Source organism: Herpailurus yagouaroundi, unplaced genomic scaffold (genome assembly GCF_014898765.1).
Source record: "Herpailurus yagouaroundi ecotype Mexico unplaced genomic scaffold, PumYag 216, whole genome shotgun sequence".
NCBI lineage: Eukaryota > Metazoa > Chordata > Mammalia > Carnivora > Felidae > Herpailurus > Herpailurus yagouaroundi.
Genome location: NW_024412447.1, coordinates 10,390,982 through 10,408,595, shown reverse-complemented (window position 1 = coordinate 10,408,595; position 17,614 = coordinate 10,390,982). Strand labels below are relative to the sequence as shown.

Sequence of the window (17,614 nt, the reverse complement as noted above, 5' to 3'; positions counted from 1 at the left end):
GCCTGGGTGGCTCAGTAAAGCATCTGATCTCAGTTCAGGTCACGATCTCATGGTTCGTAAACTCAAGCCCCAGGTCGGGTGAGCCCCATTCCTTTCTCTCTCCCTCTCTCTCTGCTCCTTGCTCACTTGCACCCTTCTCTCTCTCTCTCAAACAACAACACTATAAGAAGCCTTATCGAGTGGGGTTTCAAGCCTGGCCACCAGTCCAACTCCACGTGGGGCACAGAGCGTCCAGTCGCAGGGACCTTACCCCTTAAAGAAAACACAGGCAAGTGCCGCGTCCTCTCCTCCAGTCTTGGCCGGGGAGCAGTCCAAGTGACAGCCACGCATCCAGGAACCAGAACAGTGTCCACCCGCCCTGCCCTCCCCCTGAAGGTTAGTCAAGGCTCACCTCACAGCAAGCAAATTCTGCACGTGCCCGGCCCTCCTCCACCCTCCCTGCTGGCCAGGTCTCCCCACCCCCCACTCGACACAGGGTCACAAAACCACACAGCAGCGGCTCCCAAAAATACAGGATCTGCTTGCCACCAAGTAGCACCCGCCACGGCCACAAAGAGCATCTAGAACTTCTGCTAAAAATAAGCAGTTATTATTTTTCTTAATGTTTATTTCAGAGACAGAGCGAGCACGTGCACGCACAAATGTGGGGGAGGGGGAGAGGGAGGGAGACGCAGGATCCGAAGCGGGCTTCATGCAGACAGTAGAGAGCCTGATGCGCGACTCGAACTCGCAAACCACAAGATCATGACCTGAGCTGAAGTCAGACGCTTAACCGACGGAGCTACCCAGGTGCCCCCCAAAATCAGCAGCTATTAAAAGCATGCACACATTGTACAAACACCTGATTTCTTCCATTTTCAGGAAGAAAGTCCCTTTACCCAATCAAAAACTAAGGCCACACTGCATGCAAGGCCTCTGTTCAGAAAATTGCCATTTTTAGGAAATGAGAGGAAAGGGGGGGGGGCGGTAGGAAAACCTGGGCGTCCTATTTCTAATCATCACTAGCTTTTAAACTGCTTTCGCTAACCCTGTAACTTCCAAGAGCAAGATGCTTCTCTCCTGTGGTCGCAGTACATTCTACCGGATTCGGACACCGCTTCCCCAATTTAATAAGGGTGTGAACTTCTCGTTAAGAGCAGCTAGAAAGAAGTCAAAAATAAAGGCGAGCATTAAATATTACGTAAGGTTTTCTTTTATTTAAAAGATCATTCACAAAATACCATATCCATAGATTTACTTTCTGTCATATAGCTGAATGTGTTAAGTGTTTGGAATTCCATTCTTACATTTAAAAGTCAACTGGGATTGATTGCCCAGAAGTTTAGATGAATTTGTTTTGTTCTTAATCTTTTCCACATTGAAGATGTAAGTAGGTCATCTGAAAGCATCAGGTTTGATTACAACCACATAATGCATGTCTTTCTTAAGTTAAGTATTGGTGTTACACAAATGGTTCTTATTTCGGAAGCAGAGGCGGCAGGTGAAGGAAGGAAAGGAGAGAGAGTTCTGTAGTTGCTGAGACCCCGGGACCGAGACCCAGTGAGAGAAGCCAAGGACGCCAGCTAGTGAACGACCTCTCACCTCCCCCCCACCCCCAAATGGCAGGTCTCTTCCCTGGGCTCTAGCTGCTGGCGGCCCCCAAACTGCTCCCAAAGGGACGGTCTGGGACTCGCTGCTGAAAAACCCAGGTTGCTCATACACACGGGCGTTTAGCTCAGAAGCTACAGCCCAGCCCCCCTGGCCCTGGGTACGTGCCAAACACAGCCTGTGGGGATAGGCAACTGTGCCCCAAAGAGGAGACCTGGGGACTTACAGCCACCTACCAGCTCTCTGAAGGCTCTTGACAGCCCTGCAGAGTAAAACCCTCAATTCATCAAGTCCAACAGTAAAGTGCCAGATTTTAGGCCCATTTTCATTATAAAAGTCAGGGAGGGCGGGAAGCGCAGTATCTCACTGCTACTTACGCGAGGAGCAGACACAGGTAAACACAAGGGAGAGACAGGGACACACACACGACGGGGTCTGAGGAGAGTCCGCGTCCGCACGGGGAGCACGGCCCAGGCGCGGCTCGGCCACCACTGCCCGTCGGTCCCCCCGGAGCGCCCTGCCCAGACGGGAGACCGGATGGAGGCTCGGCGCACCCAGCCACCCACGGGAGCCTCCACCTCCGCCGGGGAGGAGAGGACGAGCTTGCACGACGTGCTGACCCAGCCATCCTAGCGTGCGCACGGAGGTGCGCTCGGCCCCTGGCCCGTCCGCTGAGCTGCTCACCGACTCACGCCACCACCCTCTTCCCTTAGATTCCACCTTTGAAAGGAGAGCCTCCGGCTCGAATGATCCATTCGGGGAGGGAGTGACAGAGACAGGGCTGCTTATAAATAGGGACAGGGAGGAATCTGCAAGGATCAACAGATATTTTATCCTTGTTTTGAAAACAAGGTGCCTCAAATTCTCTCTGTTGACCACAGCTGAATAAAAACAAGATGCTACCCAATTTGTGACTTCTTTCTGTTTTTTGTTTTGTTTTGTCTTTTTCCTTCCCTTGGAAGCCACAGCAATACAGAACTCCACATGCAGGTCAGAAGAGAAGCACTGAGAAAAATGAAAGGACCAACCGGGTCTGGCCAGAGTGTCCAAAGTAAAACGAGAAAGCAGGGGGAGAAAAATGGAGCAGCACCTCCATCCTAAGAACGCCCACGGGTGGCTGCCTCTGTCCCTCGAGAGAGACTCAAGTACTGGAAGGAAACAAGGAGCAAGAAGGAAAAAGGACAGAAGGAAAATGGGGGAAGGACTGGCAGAGAAAGAAAGAAAGAAAAAAAAAAAAAGCACAAAACAGGCACTAGATAGGTTCAGCAAAGCCAAGAATGTACTAAAAACCACTTGTTAACTGCTGACATGCACTCACAAGCTCTGTGTTTCCGCTGTAAGAAAGGAGGACAAAGGTCAGGCGCAGGAATGGTGACTGCAGGACCGCTGGTCCAGGGGGCTAGCCAGGCTGTGGTCTTGCTGTGACTCCCCCACACCCCATTCCCTCCCAACCGCGAGCTCATTCTTGCTCCTTGTTAACGACTTCCTCTCTGGGCCTGGCTCCCCCGAAGATGGCAGAGTTGGGATTGGCTACTTGATTGAGGGGCGTGGCAACTGTTCGAGGCTTCAGCTGGAGCCGTGGCCTCTGTGCTCTTTCCTCTGCGGGAGAGAAACCAACGTGGTTTATGAGAAAAGGACCCCACATTCCCCGCCCGGGTGGAATGATCCGACTGAGGCCAGCCCCTACAGGCCAGCCCATTTTCTAACCATCAGGCCAGCCCTGAAGACCCATCCCATCCCCAGACGCTCTGACAAAGGCCAACTTGCTACTGAAGACTTAAGGGGCGGGCCACAGAAGCCACGTCCGTGGCACGAGAAGGCGTGTGTGTGGGGGGGATCAGCCAGCGCACCGGGGCAAGACAACCTCCACCCACAAAGCATCACCGTACCTTCTGTTGGTTCTCTGAAGTCCATATTAGACCCTCGAAGGGGAGGGCCATCTCTGAACCGACTCCCCATTGGGGGGCCTGTTCGCCGGTCACCTGGGCGACTCCCTCCCCTGCCTCCTAAGAAGTCATCCCTGAAGCCTGAAGGAGGAAGAGGACACCGGATTACTTTTTAAGCTACCGTCTCAAAAGCTGACTGTGCAGCTGGCGTGGACTGTTCAATTTGAATTCTTTAGTTTGTCCAACATCGGAAGTTTTTGCAAAAGAGTGCATGGGGTCCAAATGAGAATGTGCTGGGTAATCTCAATGCTAACAGACGTTACACTTCTTACGAAAGAAAAATAAAGCGAGCTGTTTAAACCTCAGCTTGCAGGAAAAGTGGCGGAAACCCCACCCCCTACCTAAGACTATAAAATAAGGCTCGTGACAAACAAAAATCCTCAAAGCCCATCTTATTGTGTCTTCTAATATAAAGCCTCTGATTATTAAAAAGATAAACCTGAAATGTGAAAGTTACAATTTAGAATGCGACACCCAAGAAAAGCCCAGACACGAAGACAGAATAAAAATACGAGGCCACCTCTGGGTGACGCGCCCCGCTTGTCTTGTCTCTGTTGTGTGGCGGGTGTGCAGCACTCTAAAAGCTCGGCACCCGTGTGGTCAACAAGGCAGTTACCCGGCACGGCTCACCCCCTTCGCAGAGCGGGGCTCGCAGAGGAGCAGAGCACCTCGCCCCCAACCTGCGCCACCTCCGGGGGCTGCGAGGGGGAGGAGAGGTTTCCTCCCCATCCCTGCGGGTATCTGCTGGAACCCTCAGCAAAGTAACTGTCACGACAACGGTCAGGAGTGTTCCGACTCTCATCTGTCTGTAGAGAAGACAGTTTTCTCCACAGGCTTTGAGAACCCTAAGTTTTCTTCAGTTCTGTATTTCATGGAAGGACTTTCATCTAGAGGGGGTTTAAGCTGACTAGCCTTTTAACAGTACCGCCTACTGAAGGGAGAGTGAGCTTCTGGTAAAAATTTAAGAAATAATATTGTAATTAAACAAACCAGTCCGCCCCCCCCCCCCCCCGCCCCCAAAGGTGACCACTTTTACTCGAAGGACGGTGCCACTGCTCAAAGCTCTGGAGGAACATCTATCTTCCAGAAGGATCCTGAGCCTGAGGAATATTCTATATATGGTCCATCCGCATCATCCGTAGATTTCGTATCTGCCCGTTTGTCGACTCACTAGCCTTTGTATGTAACCCTGAAATTAAATCTTTTGGCCCTTCTTCTCTTCCAGACATGCACAGAGCAGTGGAAATCTGAGTCGCCCGACATGCGTGTCTCTCGGCTGAGGTCCAACAAAGCAACACTCTGCCTTCTTGTTTCAGCTCAGACCATAAACAAGTGTCTTTTCAAACTATTCGGTGCCAGGTTTTTGCTCTTTTGGGCTTTTCTTTGGCAATTTCACTGTTTAAAGTGGCCCCGCACATAGAGCTGAAGAGTCGTCTAGCATTCCTAAGTGCAAGAAGGCAGTCCCGTGCCTCACGGGAGAAAACACGTTAGATAAGCTCCATTCGAGCAGAGTTCTGGTGCTGCTGGCCAGGAGCTCCTTGTTAAACAAATCAACAGTATAGGTGACATTAGGGGTCTTTAAACAGAAATACACGCAACAAGGTATGTACTGATCACTCGACAAAATATTGGGACCAGAAGCTCACAGGAATCGGACCCTGTCATTTCCCCTGGGAACAATGGTTCGGTGTCTGCTCATCTGGGGTTCTCAGTGATTCTAAACTTAACTCCCCTGAATATGAAGACTCAACTGTTTGCAAGGGTGGTATTTTTCTGTTCTTTAAGGGTGGCCAAGGAATTTGGAAAGCGATCAAGTTATCTGAAACCCAGCTCAGAAACTGAGTTGGACAGTACCAATTTTAACCAAACAAGTAATTAAAACAATCCCCCCCCAAAAGATTCAGACCAATAGGAGCACTGATTTGGGGAAAACATATTGGGATGTATACAGTCAGGTAGAAGGTTCTTTATAGAATCTTTTAAACCAGAGCTTACGCTGTTTATTCAACAAGCTTAACTGAGATTCAAACACCTGACTGACATCTCCCCCAATCAACTGTGAAGCGGACCTTTCCATGGGAGTACAGAAGCTACTCCCCTAGGAGAATAAATTTTGCGACCAGTGTAGCAGAAATCAGCTCACACCCGCACTGACAAGGCAGGTAAGCACGACTGCTACTTAGTCCGGATGCACCCAAGTAGGACAGAAGGGGAAAAACCCAAAACAACAGAAACAGCACGCATCCACAGCCAGTGACCACCTCATTTCAAAATATCTTACGACAGGAGCAGGCGAAGATTACGAGGGAAACGCAAGGTCTGACATTACCAAGTATCTTTTAATGAAGTTTGATGACAGATTTTTAGGAGGCACACCGTTCACAAGAACCTTCCAAGTTTTTTTTTTTTTTTTTTACTTTAACGTACTTGGCTACCTCTGGGGGTGGGACTCTGCTTTCTTCTATTTTTTGGTATTGCTCGAATCTTTTTACAACAGTGTATGTCATTTAAAAAACAGCATCATTTTGAAGAGCAAAAAAGATCTACGTTCACAAATAACGGACACAAGCATCACTCCGCCATGCGGGCACTTCTGGATTCAGACACCTCCAGACCCTGCAGTTTATGCTGAACCTGGTGGGTGGCGAGGGAGTCTCTCTGGCTGTGCTCTCTGCTTCAGAGAGTAAAAGTCCCAGCGAGGGCAACAGTTCCTTACGTAACTGCCACAATTCCAGAGCCTACACACTCAAGTGCTATTCCTACACTCCCAGTGAATCCAAAACCGGCCGGTCCCAGGCCGCCACTCATCAGGCCACTAACGGCTGCACTCAGATTGACTTTGAGAAGACATTTGCTGCGTGTTTCAATCAGAGACTAGCTTATACATAAAATTACAGGTTTACTGGATCATACTGTACTTTTATGAATAAGCTCATTTCTGATTGGCTACAGGATTTTTAGGATTAAGTAATTCAACAGATATAAGCGGTCACCTGTTTAGCCAAAGTAGCACTGGAAATGCACTCGTAAAAATTTTGGTCTTCAACAGCTTGTGCCAGTTCTTCCCATACTTACCAAACACTATATGCCGAATTTTGTTTGATGGGGGAGGGTGACAGGGTGGTTGGGTGGGGCACTGATGTTATCCTCACATACAGTGGAGAGTGCAGAGTTTATAGAAAACAGACTACTTCCTCATTTTTTACCTGTTACAACTGACGTTTGGATCACATATACAATTTATTTTTGTTAAAAAAACAAAAAAACAAAAAGAAAGTAAAGAGATGATCAACCCTTCAAAGCAGAGGCCCGACATGCAAACCGACCTCTTAAGGGGAGACAAGGAGGCACCTGGTGGTCTGCCTTGGTAAGTTAAGAAAAGGAACAGAGCAGATCGTGTCCACCAAGAAGAGATAGGAGTTCCATGCCCTTCAAAAAAACAAACTGGTCACCACGACTTTAACCATGGAAGAAGGAGCCACCAAGAACCACGGTTACCAGGCTTTCTGTAAGCTTCCAAAACCACCCCCCCCCACTTTGTAGAAGTAACAGTGCTTCTATTTACACAGAGCAGCCAAGGGGATTCCTTAGACAAAGGCCAGATGGGAACTATAGGCTGAGGCATCGTAACAAAAGGAGGTGAGTCGGTCTAACTCGCCCACAGTGTGGAACCTCTCAAGTCCTACACCGAACATTTAGGTTCTAACAGAGGCTTACTGCATGCCTGGGCATCTTTCAGGAAAGTTTCACTTGCGGAATGAACTAAAGGAGTAGTCCGGCCAGGTGGGCTACGTCCACAATAAACGTACAACAGCAGCAAGGCCATTGAAAAAGGTTAAGTGGTGATACTTTAAATACTGATACCGGAATTGAAGTCATCCCGGGAATCCCATCCACCTCTAGATTCTCGAGAGCCACCCATTCCTGAGGACACACAAAAAAGATAAAGGTGAGGTCGTACCATTACCCTGCTGCACACACATGGCAAAATTCTTTGGGAAGAATCACTCATGTGATGAGAAGTTCAAAAGAATTGTAAGAGTTTTTGTTGCCAATAGGAAAAAAAACAAAAAACAAAAAAACAAAACAAAAACAAAACCCAGGCTTGTGGAAGCACCATCCATTCTAAGATTTTTCCACGTTTTTAAAAGCTCACAAAAGCCTATCAGACCGGCAAGATAATTCTAGTAGCCTTCAACAGTTGTAACCAGTGGGCATACAGTAAGTGTTATGTTCAGTTTTAGAAGAACCAATCACCTCTGTCATCTGGTCCACCTTTCCTGAAGCCAAAGCCACCTTTATCCTGTTTTCTGCCTTCTGCAATGTCCACACGAAGCGACCGATCACCCAACAGCTGATAAGGGGAACACAGTGTAAGTATAGGCAAGAAAAACATCTCAGCTGCTGACACAACACAAAAAAACTGAAGATACTTACTGCACCATCATATGTCAAGGCTTCCTTAAGGGAATCCACCTCATCAAATTCTACATAGCAGAAACCTGTAAGAGAAACAAATCCCAATTTCCGCAAGGAATTCTGGGTTAAGACACAGTGGGATCCCCGTCTCTCCCATTTCCCCACTTTTGTTGCATCTAAGTGACAGCAGGCTAGCAGAGCCTAAAAGAGAGATTTTACTTTTCGGCAAACAAAATACTTGACTGGTATTCCTCCCTCTCAATTATACTCTACCAGAAAGTGCCCACCAGGCATTGAAATGGCAGCTGTTTTTATAATGCTTTCTTTTTAGAAGTTTTAACCATGACATTAGAGCCTTTCCTGGGCCACTGAAGAGCTGACTTCTGAATGACTTTAGCTTCTCCCTCAACCTCCAACAGTTTCCACGCCCCTTCCTCCTCGCAGCCTGGAGTCTCAGTCTGCACTCGGCACACCCCTTGCCCCACTTTGCTCACACTGCACCCTGTACTACACCACACCTTCCCACCGCACCCCGAGTGTCCCCGTCCCGTGTGATTACACCTCACCTTCAAGGCCCACCAGACTACAAATGCTCTGAAGGCTTGGGTCCAAACTCTTCCTGTTCACCATTTCCCCACCAACTACTTACAACAAGAAGGTACCGCTTGGCTGGAAGAGTCCCCCTGCCAGCCCCCCTAAATGGATTCACAATGGTCTAGAGTACTTGTGGAAACCGCCTCCTGTGCTCAAAGAGGTCACAAGAGCCCGGTCACCCATCTCACACCTCAGAGCTGCGGAGGGATGACCCTCCGTCTGATGTAGAAACTAAAACCTGCTGCTACTGACTCAGCCTGAAGGCTGGCCTTGACCACCCGTTCCTCCCCTCCCCCAGAAGCCCGAATTCCTAGCGCATCTAGGAGGCACACTGGGTGGGCCTGACTTTCACAGGCTGAACAGGTACATTTACTTCTGTTGTTAGAGCACTTGTTATTAACAAGGCTTCCGGTTCTAAAGCCAAGAACACTTCCAAAACGGCAAAAGCGCCACCTGTACACAGAACTGCTCGGATGAGCAAAACCTCTGCTTCTCGCACAGCTAGTACTTCTCCTTGGATGTTCTTCTGGATAAATAACGTGAACCGCATGCCCTTGTACCTCGCGCCATGCCCTAAACAGAGAGCATGTTTCCCTTCAGGGACTCCGGAGAGCTAGATGATGATGCTCACGTGACTCTTCCTGCTTCCTGCTTCCCGGCTCACGTGCCTTGAAGAGACTAATCTACAGACACAAACTTTACCCAAAATTTGAGCCAACCCTCTCCCAGACACGCTCCCAAATCACAAAGATACAGTGATGATATTTGTGAGGTTCTCTTCTGAATTCTGTACAAATACTTTAGATCACAGGAAAACGACAAAGAAGAAAGCCATGCATCGGTGAAGGGGAGATGCACCGGCAAAGTCCTCTGTTCTGTCTGTTCATCTCTCTCCCGGGGAACTCCTTTACTGGCAGACAGGACTGCCAGTCAGGCAAACAGCACATTTACTCGGGCATATATTGCACATTTCTACAAATAAGATCACGTGTAACACATTTTCCCCCAAGTAGAACCGAAAGCCTCATGGGTTAAAGGGCTATGCGGGTTTCGGCTACTTGGATAAACACTTCCACAATTAAAGCCCTCTGGTTCCCCACCATTTTGGTTCAGACCCTCCCTCTACGAGAATATACAGTACGGACTCCCCCAAACTCACCTTTAAATTTGTCTGTGTCTTTGTCTCTGACTAGCCGTACACTCCGTATGCTGAGATCCTTGAAGATAGCGTCTATGTCACCCTGAACTGTATTAAAAGGTAGGTTTCCTACATATGCTGTGTAGGGGGGCTCTGTGGGCAGCTCCTTCTGGCTACGGGAACCATGGCCACCGGCACTGCCGCGGGACCTGGAGGGGAAACAGACAGGATTCAAGTCTACTTGTCCCAGGGCGGGGACAAGGGTAATGTCTTCCGCTCAGCCATACCAGTCATGTGAATGACTCCACTTGATTGTACAACAGCATCTTGAAATTATCGAGAGTATCCCAAAATACCACTTATGGAAAGGGTACCTATCGTTTGGTGACAGAAACGTTATTTCCTACTTACTTAGACTCAGTATCTGCGAAATGCTCATGTCCTAAAACCTTAGCAAACACCCTCCCTCACACCTGGCAGCTAACACACGCAGAGATGGACCGTCAAGACTTATCACACTGTGTTCACAGGAAGATTTCCAAAGCTGCTCCAAGTTTAACCCATTCGTAACACACCTGCTCCCTGCTGCTGTCAGATTATGGATAACACAAGCTGGGGAAGGGCAGAGAGAAAGGCGGACAGAGGATCCGAAGCAGGCTCTGCGATGGCAGCAAGAGCTCGATGTGGGGCTGAACTCAGGAACCGTGAGATCATGACCCGAGCCAAAGACAGACGCTCAAGCAACGAGACACCCCAGGTGCCCCTTAAAACTCCTCTCTTAAAGGAGTTGCCTCACAACACAGATCTGCTCAAAGCCATCCTTTTCGCAGGGGAAGCATCAATACAAGTCACGGAAAGTAACTTGGTTTTTGCTAGGGATAACATGAAAGAAATCCGCCATCTTTCTTGAGATAAGTATCATCCTTTATGACATTTTCTTAGCAGAAGAACAAAATCACGATGTAATTCTTAGATGGCTAGAATTAAGCTTAGTAACTCAAAATTCTGCTACTTCCCAATAGGAAATTCTACATTTTGTTTTCAAGTGAACTGCATCCCACCTGCTCTCACTCCCCCCACCCCACCAAGGTGAGTAAATGACTTGTTTTTGCGCTTCAATACCCTTCACAACGCCACTTTTTTGGTTTTTTTTTAAAGTTTATTTATTTTTGAGAGAGAGAGAGAGAGAGAGAGAGCAAGAAAGAGGAAACGAACCAGGGAGGGGCAGAGGATCCAAAGGAGGCTCTGCACTAACAGCAGAGAGCCCGATGTGAGGCTTGAACTCATGAACCCCAAGATCATGACCTGAGCCGAAGTCAGATGCTTAACCGACTGAGCCACCCAGGTGCCCCTGCAATACCACTGTTATTATCTCAATAACCCGAAGCCCTAAAATACTTTCAACGAGATATTCTGAGACTGAATACCGACTATATAAGATACAATAGATGCAAACTTTTGAAAAACTATCAAAGCACACGATGAATTACAATTAATAACTTGAAAATCATCTATTACTAAACGTCAGGTGGAAACAGTCCTTTGCCCTCAAGCAGCTCAAGGTGAGCGGCACGTGTAAGACACAAACAACTACATTGGCACACACTGCCTGCATGTTTGTGTGTATATGTACGTATATACAGAAGGTGAGAAGCCACAACAATTTTTTAAAACCTTAAGGTGAAGGGGAGAATGGAGAGCTGGTAAATTCAGCAGGTGTATGTCTGATGACTCGGGAAAATGGAGGAAGGAAGGCTTGCTCAAAGGACACATGGAACATTTACAGAACTTATGCAGGGCCCAGAAGGTGGAGTCAGGGCTCTTGAGTTCAGGCAGCCAGGTGAGCCTGGATAAGGACCAAGGGAAGGAGGGTAGGTACTGTTAATCAGATGGCAGGGGCATGAAGAAGAAAGCCGCAGGATAAGAAGCAGTTTCTGGCTTTGGGGAAGATGGCAGAATCCTGTTTCAAGCAAGCAGTATTTTAAGAGCTAGACATGTGGAAACAACCAACCCAGCCCATTAACCTGCTTATTTCACCAGAGCCTCACAAAACTGCCGGCGGCTTACTATTCCAGATTTTCCCAAGAATCACCACAGTCACCCTGCATACTACCCTATGTGACATAGTTCTATGGGACTTCAGCATGTCTTACAGGACAGGGCAGCTGGACTGCCTGTAATTTGCCTTCAAATTTACTGTCTCCGACGGTTACAAAGCGAGAAGAGTGGAAGTCTCCAGTGTGCCAGCAACTTGAGACCACGGCGAGGGGACAAACCCCAGAGAGTGCATATGCATGTAATAAAAGGATACGTCCAGTCAGCAACCCACCGAATAAAAAAAAACCCCAAATGTCGGCAAATTCTGAGCGAAAACTCCCATGATACCTTTTGACAGTAACTGAAGTTTACAAGAGACTATTGTCTAAAGCTGTGTTACTCAAAAGCACTTTCTAAAACAGGTTAAAAACAACACAGACAGAGAAGACTCATTTGACACCTTTCTCAGCTTGGTGTAGAACCTCTTCCAAATGACCTCTGTCTCTCTCAGTTTCCTCGTCTGTGACTTCATAAGTGTCTCAAATCTTTTTTACAAAGTTTAAAACCGACCATAAAACAACTCATAAATCCTGATTGCTTTATAAAAGTTTAGTAACAATCCAAAGCATTACGGGAAGACTAAGCACGCTCCAGGCTACACTGCTGTGCAGAAGCGGGTGGACAGGCTGCCGTGGATACAGAACAGATGAGCCAAACAAAGAGCAGGCCGGCCCCCCATTCAGAACAGACACCTGAAGGTCTGCGCTGCAATCCCCCAGGCTGTATTGCACCCCCTCCACTCAGCATCGATCCTTCCGGCTCATTACTGCTTCTGCTATCCCTTAGGGACAGTCCACTGCTTTTTAAAATAACATATTCACGTTTTAAAGTTTGAGACAGAGAGCAGGGGAGAGGCGGAGAGAATCACAAGCAGGGTCCACACTGCCAGTGCAGAGCCTGAGGTGGGGGCTTGAACTCACAAACCGTGAGATCATGACCTGAGCCAAAATCTAGAGTCAGATACTTAACCAAGTGAACCACCCGGGCGCCCCAACATATGCAAGTTTCAAAGTAATAAATTACAACCTCGGTTAACTTGGGAAATCCAAATTTCAACTCCAAGCATGAACAAAATCCTTTACAGAAAAATCACTTTTCTTTACTCAAATCATGTCTATGAGGTACAGAGGGCACAAACCTAAGACCCAGTCCCTGCCCTCAAGGAGCCGATAATCCAACTGACAGGGTCCCGGCATCTAGAAAGGAGAAATCAAAGACTGCAGGCAATCTGGGAGACAGCCACAGGGAGCAGGGTCCGCAGGGGTGAACAACAGGAACCGGGACCCTTGCGTTCCCACAGCACACAGGGAAACGCTGACCTAACAAGCTGGTTTGCCGTGAAGAAGCCTGTGGGAGGCAAGGAGCCTGGAGGGAGGGTTGACTGTAAGAAACAGATAAGACAATAGAGTATTAGGGCTGGGATCAGAAGTAGATTCAAGAGAAAAGTGCTCCAGGCTTACTTTCCAAGTATGAGGGATAAGAAAAAAGGAGGGATGCACGCGAAGCTCTTTTCTAGGAAAGGGTTTTATGAAGACTTCCCAGAGGCCATCAGAAGCCACACCATAATTTAATCACTGTTGCTGTTCCTCTTGAAAAATCAAGAGGGAAGCCAAGATACCCAAGTACAGAGTATTAACCTCTCTGGGGTATTTGCAACATTACATGTTCTCCTATTAAGTCTAGGTTAGGGACACAGTATCCTTAGGGCTGATCAACAACTCTGGTCTTTTAGATCTCTCACATTCCACCCAGAAATACATACTAGCATATATTACACTGTTTCACGCATGACACCATGCTGGATCCTGTATAAATATCCCCAAAAAGATCGCCTTTGTAAGATTAAAATACAAGGAAACAACAAAGTCCACTGAACATGCTTTAAAAAAAAAAAAAAAAAAGTCATGGTTATGATGTGCAACCCATTTGGTTTCTAGAAAATAACCAAAAAAAGGTTGAGCTCTCAAAAGCCAGGCCCTCATTTCAGTTTTATCTTACCTACTACTAACATCTTACATTACCAAAATACACTAATTAAAATCACTGAACCAATATCGACACTTTACTAAAGCTCAGTTTATTCAGATTTCCTTAGTTTCTACCTCAGGTCCTTTTTCTGTTCCAGGAGCCCATCCAGCGCCCTATTACATTTTAGTTGTAACTGAGGTTTTTAAAAACTAGCCCCAGACAACTTGGATTAAAAGCATTTCATTTCCAAGTAGATCTCCCTCTCCTAAATGTATGCAGTCTCCAAGGCCTTCAATCAGCATTCACAATTAAACCCCTTCATCTTGATAACTGGCATTACTGAAGGATGGGCAAGAGAGCCTGTGGATGTTTCTGATCAACCCTGGGATCAATGATGAACTCTTCAATGAACCCTTTCTCAAAGAGCTCTTTTCTGCTGTGAATGGTTATCTTCATAATTCAATCCCATCTGCAGGATTAAAAAACCCTTGCAGGGAAACGCAAAGTAGTTCTAAGGCAGGAACTCTGTCTCCAGAACTATTACGGTCTCTGGTACTCAGCAGGGGTGGAAGGAATGAAGACACAGGCCTAGCAACGCCCCCAGGATCCCAATTAACTTCTTCCACTACCATGAATATTCTTTCTTTAAAAAATTTACTTATTTATTTTGAGAGAGGGAGGGGTGGGGTGGGGGAGAGACAGGTCAGTGGGGAGGGGGCAGAGAAAGGCGGAGAGAGAGGGAGTCCCAGGCGGGCTCTGTGCTGTCAGTATGGAGTCCTACTCAGGCAGGGCTCGAACTCATCAACTGTGAGATCATGACCTGAACTGAAATCAAGAGTCGCTTAACTGACTGAGCCACCCGGGCGCCCCTGGGTATTCTTATTTGGGAAAAAAAATTAAAATATAAGAGAGGATTACATGTATTTAGATGACATCTCTAATTAGGTACTTAAATGTTTTTCAAAAAAATTTCTGGCTACGACCAACAGCAAGAGAAACATCTTTACGCTGTGACTAAAAACGTGCACACATATATACCTGCCTGCATAGTAGCTATACAAGTAACAAAAAGCTTCTCAACAGTACAAACTCACAGTATAACATACACTATTCTCTATTTCATCTTTAAAAATGCTTGTCAGGACCTCTAAGTTGATCTCATCATCTACCAACAGGAAAGAACAGGCAGTCTGAAAGCCTTGTTCCAGAAAAGGGAGCACAAGGGGGACTTCTGGTTTACAGTCTTTCTGAAAATGTTTCTTACTAGGAAAAAGGCATTTATCCCAATGTACTAAAATTTTGGACTCCCACACATTAATGAAAGCAAATAAACGGATTATTAATATAGTAGCTTCATATGGTGCAAAACATTATTCAATCCAAAGTTCCAGATTTTTCAGAGGAAATAAAATAAAAATCTCAAGCTGTTTATCGGTCCTCAGAGAATACTGCCACAAAAAACATCTGTCTTGAAGCTATGATGTAAACCATTTCTATGGATTAGTTTTGAACTTTATAGGCCAAGAGTTCTTTTCCCTATTTATTTTATTTTTTTTATTTTAGAGAAGAGAGAGAGCACGCGTGCAGGGCAGAGGGAGACAGAATCCCAAAACCTGGGACCGTGACTTGAGCTGAAAATCAAGATTAGGATGCTCGGGGCGCCGGGGTGGCTCAGTCTGTTGAGCGTCTGACTTGGTTTCTGCCCAGGTTGTGATCTTACAGCTCGTGGGTTTGAGCTCCATGTGCAGGTCCACACTGACAGAGCAGAGCCCGCTTGGGATTCTCTCTCTGTCCCTGCACAGCTCACATGTTCTCTCTCTCAAAACGAATAAACTTAAAAAAAAAAAAAAAAAAAAAAAAAAAAGTAAGACGCTCAACCTACTGCCACCCAGGTGGCCCAGGAGAGCCTTTTCTAATTTAGGGTGATTATTTGAGATTTGACATTCTACATACTATCAGCTCCAATTCATTTTATTATTTTTTTAACTTTTTTCTTAACATTTATTTATTTTTGAGAGACAGAGCAAGACAGAGCACAAGTGGTGGAGGGGCAGAGAGAGGGAGACACAGAATCCAAAACAAGCTCCAGGCTCCGAGCTGTCAGCACAGAGCCCGATGCGGGGCTCGAACTCACCAACCGCGAGATGGTGACCTGAGCCGAAGTCGGACGCTTAGCCAACTGAGCCATCCAGGTGCCCCAGATCCACTTCACTTTAAAGAAAACTTCACATTTTCGTGTGATGTTCAATTTTATGATCTACAAATAGCTTATGTTTCAGTTATTTAGAGAACAATAAAATGCCAGATAGACCACCAGATAAAAGCTAGAATTCAAAGGCATACAAAACTAACAGTTCTTCTCCATTTACTATCCGAAAAACTGTGAATATCACACTAACACCACATATTAATTGTACCTTAATAAAATTAAAAATACTTGAAAAATCATAAAAATCTGTTACTTGTACTAAAAGACAGATATGTACTAAGATGCATACCTATTAACATTTATTAATAAGTGTTTCTGCTAATATCAAATTTATTTTAACCTCTAGTTGCCCTACACATGATAGTTACAATTAGGCAAAGGAGGGGGAGGGAGAGAGAGAGAAAGGGACAGAGAGAGGGAATGTTAAGCAGGCTCTATACTCAGCACGGAGCCCACTGTAGGGCTCAATCCTGGGACCATGACCTGAGCTGAAATCAAGAGCTGGGACACTCAATCGAGCACCCAGGTGCCCCATCAGGAGATTTGGTGGGCACAATGACCAAATGCCATGGGCAAACTTTGGTCCTGATTCAAACAAATCAGTTGTACATCAAAATTTACGAGCTAATTGGAGAAATCAAAATACTTATGGGGGGAGGGGGGGCGCCTGGGTGGCTCAGTGGGTTGAGCATCAGACTTCAGCTCAGGTCATGATCTCAGTTCATGAGTTCGAGCCCCGCATCTCCATGCTGGGCTCCGTGCTGACAGCTCAGAACCCCCACCCCCCCCCCCCCCCCCCCGCCCAATTGGATTCTGTGTCTCCCTCTCTGCCCCTCCCTGGTTCACACTCTGTCTCTCAAAGTAAATAAACATTAAAAAAACAAAACAAAAAAACTTCCTGGGAAGTTTCAGATGTGGTAGTATCATGATTATATTTTTAAAAGTCTGTGCCTTTGAAACTCATACTGAAGTACTTCTAGATGAAATGAGACATCTAAGATGTGCTTTAAAATAATCCAGGCGGGGCGCCTGGGTGGCTCAGTCAGCTCAGGTCATGATCTCACAGTTCCTGAGTTCGAGCCCCGTGTTGGGCTCTGTGCTGACAGCTCAGATCCTGGAGCCTGCTTCAGATTCTGTGTCTCCCCCTCTCTCTCAAAAACAAAAAACAAAAGACAAACAAACAAACAAAAAAAACAAAAAACAAAAAAAAAACTTTCTTAAGAAAGGTAAATAAAATAAAATAATCCAAAAGCTTGTGAGGAAAGTGAAGGGAAGAGGTACAGATGAAATAAAAGGTGTCACTTTAAAGAGTGGGTAACAGGTACATGAGGTGGATTAGTATTGAATTCTGCCTTTATTTGTACTTTAGATTTTTTGTAATCAAATCTTTTGCAGATTCAAATAGGCCAACTATATGAAGTAATCTTTGAGACAACTGCACAAAACCGAACACGAACTGGGTAACAGAAAAACTGGTTAAAAAGAAACCCCTCATCAGTTAGCAACATGCATGTACTCAAGTTTTAAAAGTATTTTCAGACAGAGAGACAGGAAGGCTGACTGGCTTTAAAATATTCTATCCCAGGACGCCTGGATGGCTCAGTAGGTTGAAGGTCTGACTCCTGATCTTGGCTCAGGTCATGGTGGGGGGGGGGG

General features: G+C 46.4%; 1 protein-coding gene and 1 long non-coding RNA gene across 3 annotated transcripts in view; one reads left to right on the top strand and one right to left on the bottom strand.

The window, feature by feature from the left end:
• Positions 1-1,174: 1,174 nt before the first annotated feature.
• The window catches only part of EIF4H (eukaryotic translation initiation factor 4H), a 23,341-nt gene continuing 6,901 nt past the window's right edge, over positions 1,175-17,614 (bottom strand). The window contains exons 2-7 of one of the 2 annotated variants that reach the window (XM_040456170.1): positions 9,706-9,893; positions 7,971-8,035; positions 7,791-7,887; positions 7,398-7,457; positions 3,477-3,614; positions 1,175-3,186 (exon numbers count right to left, since the gene is read on the bottom strand). In XM_040456170.1, coding sequence (XP_040312104.1) covers positions 3,047-3,186; positions 3,477-3,614; positions 7,398-7,457; positions 7,791-7,887; positions 7,971-8,035; positions 9,706-9,893 — 688 coding nt within the window. In that variant the 3' untranslated portion in view covers positions 1,175-3,046. The remainder of the gene's footprint in view (positions 3,187-3,476; positions 3,615-7,397; positions 7,458-7,790; positions 7,888-7,970; positions 8,036-9,705; positions 9,894-17,614) is intronic. The other variant, XM_040456171.1, reaches the window with a different exon arrangement.
• LOC121017747 (uncharacterized) lies at positions 6,555-15,332 on the top strand. Its single transcript, XR_005784881.1, has 3 exons — positions 6,555-6,653; positions 6,945-6,952; positions 15,322-15,332. It is a non-coding gene; the product is annotated as an uncharacterized LOC121017747 (long non-coding RNA).